This window comes from Castanea sativa, chromosome 4 (assembly GCF_040712315.1).
Source record: "Castanea sativa cultivar Marrone di Chiusa Pesio chromosome 4, ASM4071231v1".
Classification (NCBI taxonomy): domain Eukaryota; kingdom Viridiplantae; phylum Streptophyta; class Magnoliopsida; order Fagales; family Fagaceae; genus Castanea; species Castanea sativa.
Window position 1 is genome coordinate 46,149,335 of NC_134016.1, and position 11,764 is coordinate 46,161,098.

The 11,764-nt window shown below is 33.7% G+C and overlaps 1 protein-coding gene across 1 annotated transcript; it reads right to left on the minus strand.

Moving 5' to 3' along the window:
* Positions 1-4,206: 4,206 nt before the first annotated feature.
* LOC142632030 (protein EDS1B-like) lies at positions 4,207-11,764 on the minus strand. The gene is made up of 3 exons (XM_075806454.1): positions 11,263-11,764; positions 5,235-6,035; positions 4,207-5,040 (listed from the first exon to the last, which is right to left on the minus strand). The coding sequence occupies exons 1-3, from the start codon at positions 11,662-11,664 to the stop codon at positions 4,309-4,311; spliced, it is 1,935 nt and encodes a 644-aa protein (XP_075662569.1). The 5' UTR covers positions 11,665-11,764; the 3' UTR covers positions 4,207-4,308.

Genomic DNA, 11,764 nt, shown 5'->3' on the forward strand with positions numbered 1-11,764 from the left:
GAAGTTTGGATGTTGGGTGTATTGAAAAATGGTATTGTGTAATTGATAAAGTAGCTTTTTGAATGGTAAAATAGGATAGAATTGGGATAAATGAATGCTGATGCTCTTAATGCTTTAAGTGTGGCAATATTATTGTTGTGACCCATTGAGAAATGAGTAATTCTAATACCACATAAAAAGCCACAATTATCCTACGTGGTAGATTGTAATTGGATATTTATCACTTTTACACGACTTCACCACTTTTTCTTCACTACTCACAGTTTGTTACATGGACAGATGTGGAAAAAGTTATGATTTTTTATGTGTTCATCAATTTTTGTTGAGAAAATGTCCTTGCTCTAAAATCTTGTTTGCATGGGATTGCATTTGTATACCTTGGAGATTTCAGAGCAACCACATCAGTTCCTTCATTTTACACATCTATTTTTAAAAACTTATTTTTTTTTCTATTTTACATATCCATTTTTACAAAACACCTACATCAGTTCATTTATTCTATCACCTCTTTTAATTAAATAATCAATTTTCTCAAATTTTTTATTATTTCTCTCAACTACCCCCTTTAATACGCGCGCGCTCTCTCTCTCTATCCATTTTTTCTAATTTGTTGCTCTCTCTCTCTATACCCATCTCTATCCATTTTTCAGATCAACTCTCCCTCTCAGTCTAATCCACACCATCTCGGTCACAAGCACTGATCCACAGCTCCGATCAGGCAAGACCCGATCAAGTACCGATCCACAACTCCGATCAGGTAAAACCCGATCAAGCACCGATCCATAAGCACTAATCTCCCTAGCTCCGATCCACAAGCACCGACCAGATCTCCCTAGCTCTGATCCACAAGCACCGATCTCCCTAGCTTCGATCCACAAGCACCGATCAAATCCGAGATCTCCCTAGCTTCGATCAGGCAAGACCCATTTCGGTTAGATCTCCCTAGTTCCGATCAGGCAAGACCCACGAGCTCCGATCAAGCAAGACCCACGAGCTCCAATCAAGCAAGACCCACAAACACCGATCGTTCCAATCAAGCACCGATCGTTCCGATCAAGTGTATCTCTGTTGATTTGTCTATGTGGGTGTGTTTGTGTTTGTGTGCATTTGTGTTTGTGTGCATCTGAGGAAAAAGAAGAAGAGGAGAAGCAGTTTGTTGAGCACAGAGAAGAGAGAAAAAAAAAACAAGCGAACGTGAAATTAATAAAATAAGAGATAGACGAGCTACAGTAACTGTATAAATATACATGGTTAGTGTAGATTGTAGATGAATTTGCACATTTTTACCCAACTTTACACCCACTGATGTGGGTTTTTTTTTTTTGTTACCAAAATGTGTAAAATGAAGGAGTTTTTGTATTATAGAAGAGTATCCACCAACTGATGTGGATGCTCTCACTTGAAATAATCCAAAGCTTAACTACGGAAATGGACAGGGTAGGTTGTAGAAGATCAATTTTGGTGTGATAAAAATGGAAGAATGGTAAAACATAAAATAGATACAAGAAAAAGAAAAAGAAAAAAAAGGGAAGGTTGTTTAGAATTTTTTTTTAGAGATAGTTATAAGCTCGAACTCTTTCCTCCCTGTTCTCTACCACTCTGTGCATGGGGAGGTGCCAATTCAACTATAAGGCTTTTGACATAATTACTAAACATAGAATTTGTATTTGTTATCTTTAGCATAACTACTCTAAATCTCTAAGAGTATCAGGAATAAAATAGCGATTAGATTAAATACCAGGTGGAAGTTTGTACCGTGACAATAAATTAAATTAATTAGTCCAAGTAAGTTTCCATCTCATTGAACATGAGTTTCCATCTCTCTCTCTCTCTCTCTCTCTCAGAGAGAGAAATTTGGAACCCACAAAATATAAAAGAGTTTTCATGGAACCCCAAAAATAAGCTGTAGATAAGTGATAAGTCCCAAAAAAAAAAAAAGCTGTAGAAATTTGGTAAATGAGCACCTTTGGATTGACACTGCTACTTATGGTTTCGGGCTAAACCCATGGCCCCACGACCCAAATCCGAAAAGGCCCATTATCTGTATGGGGTTGGACTGGCCCAAAAGTATCCATCAAGCTTCTTTACCAATCATACTCTGTGGTCGCACCAAAACTTTTGTCATACAATCAGCCAATTAGGTAAAACTAATACCCTTTCTCAAAAAAAAAAAAAGGGTAAAACTAATTCCTCTCTTTGCTTGAAAAATGTGGAAACTATGTACATTTTATATTGTTCGCAAACTAATTAGAAACTAGGGTTTTAGTTTGAGGTAAATATATGGATATAGAAAAAGGGAAAAATCGGTGCCTTTTGGCTGTTTTGGTTGCTAAGATTAAAGGTAGGAAAAGGTCTTCTAATTAAATTCAAGCATGTGATTGCATTGACCAATTAAGTTCTTTTAAATGTTCTTGAAAAATTTATCCCGAAAATATATATATATGTTCTTGAAAAAGAAAACATTGTTTTTGTTATATTATTTAATACTTATACAACCATGTGGTTGAATTTAATTTGAGACTTAGGGTCTGTTCGTTTGAGTGGAAAATAGAGGAAGAAAAATAGGGTGGAAAATATTGTTTTCTACTGTTCGTTTGGGGAAGAAAAATAGGAAGGAGAGAAAACTGAGGAGAAAGTTTTCTCTCCGAGCCCACATTTTTTTTCCTTCCAAATCGGAAGGAAAATCTGGAGAGAAAAGTGTTATGGTAGCACTTTTATAAAAATACCCTCTTCCCACCTATTTTTGTTCAACGTTCTCTTCTCTCTTTTCGATCTTTTTTTTTTTTTTAAAGTTACCTGAACGTTTTTTTTTTTCAGTGTTACCTGAAGGCTGAACTTTTTTTTTTTTTCAACGTGACCTAATCTAATTTTTACATTATAATAATAAAAATAAAAATTTATATATATGATATGATAAATTTTATATTATGTAATGAGTACAAATAAACCTATTTCTTACATATTATGTAACAAGGGTATAATAGTTAGTTTATATAAATTACATTTTTCATCATTTCATTTTTCTCTCCAACCGAACAAAAGAGTTTTCCACCCTTCCACTTTTCCATCCCTCCAACCGAACACACAAGAGGAAAAACTAAATATTTTCCATCCTTCCACTTTTCCATCCTCTAACAATTTTTCATCCTCCCACTTTTCTACTCCTCCAACTGAACTGACCCTTAGGATCCGTTTGGATACAGCTGAAAACTAAAACCAAAAACTAAAAAACATTGTGGCAAAATAATTTTTTAATGTGTGAAAAATACTGTTCATGCCTAAAATCACTGTTCATGGCTAATGAACAGTGACAGGTGCGCGTCCAGGAAAAAAAAAAAAAAAAAAAAGCTGAAACGTAGACGCACTGCGTTTCAGCCCAATCGAAACCCATCCTTAAGGAACTGTACATAAGTTTTGCTGAAAATATACCACTAGTTTTTCTTAACAAATTTGTCTAAAATAAATTTAAAAAAAATAAAGATAGTTATTGTAACGAATAAACATAAGCCTCTTGCTAAACACAACATGTTGTACTTTCTTTTAGTAGTCGAAATTTGAAACTATGAGGCCATTGGTATGATTAGCTGTGCCCAAATGTAATTGAAGGACATGCACTTAGCAGCTGTGTATTGTTTTGTAATGACATATTCTTGTGTCAAACATAATGTTGGATGCATGGCATTGTAGGCATAGCAATTGCTTGGAGACGGCTTGTTTTGAACAAAGTAACTCACACAACACCGTGTTTGTTTTATACAGTGAAAGGTTGGAATTCTAGAGTGTTTTTTAATGCAGTTTGGGAGGGGAGTTGAAACCTACGTAGCAAAGCTTGATACTGAGATTAGGGACTCTCAGTCTTTCAGAGAATTGCTTGTCACCTGCACCCTTAAGCTCGAGGAACTTGGCATATTATGCAAACATGTAAGTTATACAATTTACTTGGCATACCTTTAATATATGTCTAAGGTTAATTAGTTTTATATATTGTTTATATGAGGCACCAATTTTTATTTTTCTTATCAAAGAATTCAATCTTTTAACCTGGAATTCACTTAATTTTGATGAATTTTTGAAACTTTTGACCCCAAATGGAAAGGGCAAAGGAAGATACAGGGCTACCTCTGCTTCATGAGGCATTGTCTTGCCGATTGTGATTTGAAGGTTTCTTCTTTGCATATTTACTCTATTTAAGGCAAACTTGATATATTAGAGCTAGTAATTTCTGATATTATTAGCTTGCGAATTTTATAGTTGCACACAGATAACATTGGTAGGTGATATTAGTAGCATGAGAATCATGTTCAACGATCATGAATCCTTTACATTTTTAATGCAAGATTTCGATTTATGCTCTTCAGGGAGTGTGTTCCACCACTTCATAAAGGTGGATTTCTCCAAAAACACATCTCTACTCAACTCTCCGCCTCCGCCTTTGATCCATTTCTGTACTTGTTCTTCAAGTTTTAAAACCTCTTCCTTGACCTTGACTTGTGCAAACCCTCCTGCATTGCTAGTTTTAATGCGCAGCTCCTCTACCTTGGCCCAGAAGCATGATTCCCAACTAGATTCAGCTGGCATCCTCTTAGCATTCTCAAACCATCTCTGCGTAAACTTGTAGCGTTTTGGCCTGCCCCTATCCATATATGCTCCCGTGTCTTCATTCTTCAAGTGGCGATAGTAGTTGGCAATATCTAAGGGCTCAACAAGACGTCGGTACCTTGTTCCAAGAACTATCCAATCGTTAAGGCCTTCAAATGCATCTGGGAGTTCATACCTTTTTAACATTTCGATGATTTCATCCCATATACCTGCTAATTCAAGCCTCTTCACATTAGCATCGAAATCCTTGGAGGATTCTTGAAGCTTGAAGGCATCATAACAACCTACGCCACGATGCTCACAATGCAACTGGTAGTCTTCTAATAGGTATTTCATTGCTTTCTCAATGTCTGGCTTCTTGAGATCGATGCTGTCCTTGTTTCCAATCTTCCGCTTCTCTAGCTCTCCAGCAGCACGAAGACACAATCTAGCTCTTGTGCTCTGAACACCTCACAAGGAAAAGCACAAAGAAAATTCTTCGGTGAGCAGTACTCATTTTCTAGCATTGAAATACTTTTTTTAATTCTCTTTGTACAGTCTATTGCAAGTCATGTTTAAAGAACAATTATTTTTTAAAAAGAGTTGATTTCAAGATTTTGAAGTTTGTTGAAACAAGCAAAGGAAATAGAAGTTACCAAGCCAAGGTCATTCAAGGCTGCATTAATTGTTGCAATATCACTAGTAGATTCTGTCGATAATGGAAGCTGTTCCAGTGGCTCCAAGTAAACCTCATTTAGCATTTGGAAGCTGTCTTGCAATTCACTCTCATAGCCGAAATGTTGATGAAGAGTTCTCTGGGCAACATCTATACATTCATCTTCTTTGCACAACTGAGAGGAGTAAAATAATAGTTGCAAAACAGCATCTGAATTCCTCAAGATAACTAGCTTTCCATTCCCAGTACAGAGGACATAAGTTCCAAAGGGCTTGTATGGGCTTAATGGAATGAAGTTTGTCACAGTTTCCAATAGCAGGTTTGTGTTTCCCATGAGGTTGCAAGCAGCATGGCTTGCCACAGATGATGCATTCTTCATTACTTTCATGTAAAAATTTGAAGCATCGAAGTTATTAATGGAAGCATGTGCAAGATTTATGGATTTTTCATTGAGGAATTGGAGAACTTTCTGAAATTCCAATTTAATGGATGAGACTGGAGCAAGCAAGATCCGTGGAACAATGTCATATCTCATGACAAAATGTATGAAGTAGCGAGCCCAGTTCTCACGCCTAAGAGCATGGGAAAATATGTGGTTACCAGTTAGAGGACAACCAAAAGTCACACACAGAGGTGAGAAAGGTAAAATTTTGTAGTTATTTGGTGATTCTGATCTCAAGTATTTTTCCAAGAACCAAATTGTTGCAAGGTTGGCAATTGAACCACCTATGGAGTGTCCTGTAAACAGTATTTGCTTCTTCTCTGTCACTGCCTTTTGCACCTGAATAATGTGGTCATATTTAGTAACAAGATATCTATGTTCCAATTCCATATATATGAGTATGTTTTAGTGCTTGCATGGGATCCTTTCTATGAAGTCCTAAACTTTGTTTTCTCTTTAAATTCTTATTGAAACTATTAAAGTTCCAAGCCAATTCAAGCTGAACCAAAAATGGGTTTTACACTTTTACTGCAATGGCAAGATGTGATCGGCACATGGATAAAAATAGCTACGTATGCTTGACCAAATTTGGAACACGATTGTTTTTTAAGAAAAAAATATATAATACTACAGTCACAAACTATTTTGCAATATTTTTACTAACTATTGATGTGACTAACTTCTAACTGGTGTTCATTTAGTTCCACCATTAACACCACTTTTTTATTTACTAATAATTACTCATCACTTTAGTATTTTGTAAAATCTTTTTGTAAAAAAAGTTTGTATATACAACATTACTTAAAAAATATTTAGTTGCATGACTCACATCGGTATTCTCAAATAGGTTTGGTATCTTCTCAATTAAGAAGGCTTTGATTGAGAAATAATTATTGAGGATATTAAAGACCTGGCCTATTAACTCTGTTGGAACTGAATTTTTTTTTTTTTTTTTTTTCATTTGGGTTGATAGATGTTGTAATTGAATAAAATGACTCACTGCTTAGCGAGGTTTCCCTCATGTGTTATAATGATATGTGGTTTCTAAGCTAGAACTGAAAAAAAAAAAGAAAAAAGAAAAAAAAAGGCTATTTTGACAACACAATCACAATTCAAACAGACCATAAAGGACATGTAAGTCAATAAACTAAAAAGTTTATTGACTTACATGTCTGTTTGAATTGTGATTGTGTTGTCAAAAAATATAAATAAATATAAATAGAAGTCAAGCACTTGTATTAATTGAAGAATAAGGACGCGGTGAGTGATCTCGATCAAAATCCAAGTAATTACTCAATCAAAATCGAATACAAATGAGTGATGAAAACTAAGTTACACTACTCATGAAGGGATTAAGCAACACCACTCCTCGGATAAAAACAAAAGTGGACGTAATTTCAACACAATGCATGGGGTAGTTTACTAGTTTTTCCTACCATGCAGGCATTCTACGATATATTGAGGTAATTTTTTCCTACTATATATTCATAAATTTAAACATCAACACAAGAAAATAAAGCACAAACCTAGAACCAAACACAAAAAACACAAACTCAACATAGAACATAAAGCACAAACACAAAGAACACAATTACACAGCCCACCCAAACCCAGACTACACCTTCACCATTTCCTCCCTCAAATCCCAAGCTCACTCCCTCAACCTCCAAACACAAACTGCCCTACGACTGAAACAGGTCTGTACTGTACAATAGCTTCAACGTCGGCCATGGCGGCCTCTTCGGAGGCCATGGCCACAAGTTTCATGATCTCCTCCCTCTTCGCTTCCGCATCCTTCCACTTGTGGTGAATCAGTACACCGACAAAGAAGATTAGGGTTAAGATTGCGATCTCAAACCCTAAGATTCCGGAGACCAGCGTTGGCCTTAACTGGCGCTGAGATTCAATCCAGAACAGAGAAACCCTAGGATTGTGATTTTGCTATACATAGATTCCGCGACGGCGGCGGTGGCGGCGGTGGTTTTGGATCCGTAAAGGATGAATTGGTTGGTGTTAGTGGTGCTGGTGGAAGGCAAAAATGAAATTTGAGGTGGGACTGGTGATGGTAGTCATTGGAGAGTCTGGGTTTGTGACTGGTGATGCTACTACTAATTTGTCGCGTGTGTTACTGCCATTGGAGAGTCTATGTTTGTTGAGGGAGTGAGCTTGGGATTTGAGGAAGGAAATGGCGAAGGTGTAGTCTGGGTTTGGGTGGGCTGTGTAATTGCGTTCTTTGTGTTTGTGATCTGAGTTTGTGCTTTATGTGTTGTGGTGAGTTTGTGTTTTTTGTATTTGGTTCTTCTTGTGTTGATGTTTAAATTTGGGATGGTGTTCTTGTGTGTTCTTTGTGTTTGTAGTGAGTTAGATATGATTTGATGTGTTTTATTGTTTTTTCTTTTTTTATTTCATTAAAATTGATTAATAAATTTTTTTTATATTTAGAAGCTGACATGGCTTTTTTAAAATGTTAATTAAAATTTTTTATTATTTTTTAATTAGCCACGTCAACAAGCAATACACTCAGTTTGCCACCTAAGCAATTTCCGTTAGTAGGCTAACGGAAAAGATCAAAATAGAACGCGTTAATTGCTTTAAGGACTAAAAGTGGTAAAATTAAAATGTACAGACTAAAATGGAAAAAAGTCAAAATGTAGGGACTAAAAGTGCATTTACGTTATTAATATTTTAACTTTATCTATTAATGACAGCTAGTTGCAAGCCCACGCGATGCATGAGAAAATGTAATATAATTATTTTATAAGAATATAATGTAAAATTTGTAGGATGTGTTATTTAAAAATATTTTCTATTTTCATAATTTTTATGTAATGGAATATATTTATGGACAAAATTTAGCTACAAAATTAGTTGTAGCCTTAGTCTACAACCTTACTCAATATCTTTTTATTGAAGGTGAATTTTGACAAATCCACTATTGGATTATATCTTCTTCTTATATACTCCATGCTTGTAAAATTTTTAAAAAATTGAAGATAAATAGTTATATTATCAATAAATTTTTTAAATTGCAAGTTTTTGTAATTTAAAATTATGCATAAAATATAAACTTATATATCATATAGTAAATCATATCCGATTGACACAGACTTTTGATACGTGTATTAAGAATGCAAAGAAAATGCAATTCAACGGTTAAATTTTCAAAATATATAATTATGTTTATTTTATTGCATAAGGTTGTAGTTTAAGGTTGCAATCAACGACAATACATAGTTGTGTGTGTGTGTGTGTGTGTGTGTGTGTGAAAAATGTAATTTAATGAAAATATTTAAATTATATAATTATAATATTATTTTAGATAAATGAATAATATGTTATTAAAGGAACTCTTCCCTTTTTTAAAATATACCATAATCAAATAACTAATTTGAATATACCTAAGAATTTTTTTTTAAAAATGTACACTCCTATTCTATGGAACACATGTAACATGTTATATTAAGTTTAAATTATTATATAAGGTTATAATTGTAATATTTTTTTCTTTCAAAATACAAGTATAATGCCTATCTTGGGTATGAACCCAAGAAGGAGGCAAGATGTTTCATGCTCAGGATTTCATGGATATCATAAGATCTTAGGAACTACTTAACCAATCTCTTAGGGTTGCCAATATTATTGAAATTTGAATTTTAAGGTAATATTTTGAATATTTATCATTTTTTAGAGCTCATATCTCTAATTTCTAATGCCTTTTTGTTTGAAATTTTTAACACTAAGCTAAAAAGTTTGGCCCAAATAGAATAAAATTTAATACTTTTCAACCCAAAAATTAAGGGAAAAATTTTTTAAGCCCAAAACTAAAAAGGTAACCTACAAAAGAATCAATTTAAGGCACAGTTAGTCTAAAATAGACCGAATAGATGAAAGAGGACCAAAATGGATTGAATTAACCGAATTAGACCAAACTGGACCATATTGACCTAACTAGATGGAAGTGGACCAAAATGGACCAAAATTGATAGAATAAGACCAAAATGGACCGTATAGACTGAACAAACATAATTGGACGGAAGTAGACCGAATTGGCCTAAAATGAAAAGAAATTGACCAAAATACTACATTATTGTAGCTTAAAAATAATGTAGCAACGATATACTAAACTTCATCTTTTAAATATCATATTGTAATGCCCCAATTTCATTGATTGTGTGATGTGCGTAGGTGTGTGATGAGTCCCACATCGGGTATTACTAGGTAGATCTGAGCTTTATTAACAACTGCAAGGAGTCTCAATTGTGACTAGTCCTTTTGAGGTATAATGCAAATGTGGCTAACGTTTTTCCTTAAATCGTTACATATGGTATTAGAGCTGGCCCGGTAACCTCGTATGGGCTTAGAGACACTACCCCACAAAGTGGACCCTAACAAGGACTTTAGGTATTTAAGTGGGGGAGATTGTGATACCCCAATTTGATTGATTGATTGTGTGATGTGTGTGGGTGTGTGATGAGTCTTACATCAGGTATTTACTGGGTAGATCTGGGTTTTATTAACAACTACAAGGAGCTTCAATTGTGACTAATCTTTTTGAGGTATAGCGCAAATGTGGCTAGTGTTTTTCCTTGGGTCGTTACACATACATATATAGATTTGTACTAATTAACCATAGTATCACTAAAAAACAATTAGGAAGTTGTTTATTATGTTATTGGTGTGAAACTAACCAATTATGTCATTTTGTAAATTTTTTAATTAGTATACGATATCGTTTAAATGTTCTTTTATATTAAAAATTAAATGAAAACATTCATAAGATGCATTATTTAAAATATCTTATTGTTGTAATCTAATACTACAATTTTACTCAATATTTTTTTTATTGGAGGTGAATTTAACAAATTTATCATTGAATTATATCTTTTTTTTATATCCTTCATATTTGTAAAATTTATAAAAAATTAAAAATCAATAGTTATGTTATCAATAAATTGTTTAAATTACAATTTTTTATAATTTAAAATTATGCATAAAATATAATCTTACAGGTCATATAGTAAATAATATTCGATTGTCACTAAATTTGACATATGTATTAAGAACGTAAAGAACATACAATTCAACAGTTAGATTTTCAAAATATATAGTAATACTAATGATATTGAGTAAAGTAACGTTAGATTACAACTAATTTTGTAACTAATCTTTATTTAAAAATATACTATGACTTGTATAAACATTATACTTTTTATGTTAATCAATTTTTAAAAATAATTAATTAAGTACTTTTTACTTATATTAATTAATATTTTTAAAATTAATTTGGCTTCAACCGTTCTTTTAATCTCTCTCCGGGACTTAAATTCTAGATCTGCTACTAGCCTACTATTACCAGGTAACCATTCTTCCAGACAAAAACTAAGGATAAATACTGAAATTTTCAATTTCTAAACATTTCTTAATATATTTCTACCGAACTTCTACATCACAGATACATGGTTAAATTCTTAATATATTTAATTATGGTGTAAACAATGTTAGCAAATCATAGATGAATCCATAGTAGGAACAAGCAAGTGATCAGGGAAAAAAAAACAAATAGTACCTTTTTTTGGAAATCTGAATTCCTCAAGACTTTGTCATCAAATCTCTGCAGAAAGGCTTTGTTGACCTTGGCATGTTCATCGATGCCTACACTTCTAAGAGAAGGAAACAACTCAAGATTAATCTTGATTTCTCCAAAAGATTCTCCAGCATACCAATCATTTACAGACCAATTCCCAGGAAAGCCAAAGATGACAAGATCTGGTGAACCACGAATATTCTCCAGAATATATGGCTCATCTGCAAAATTGTGAGCCCCCACTGCAAGAGAACAAGCTTTGTTGACTATCTCTGGGGTGATTTTTATGTTCTCTCCAAGGTTTAAAATGGCCATCCTTTCTGGCTCAGAAGCTTTTGTTTGTTGATCTTGTTTAAACCTGAGCTTGAACAAATTATAGCACATACAGTTTGGTTTTATTGGGTTTTTTTCTTGGAGAATATAACGTGCATAGTGGGTTGATGGTGACCACTTTTGGAATTAAACAATCATCCACCAAGACTTC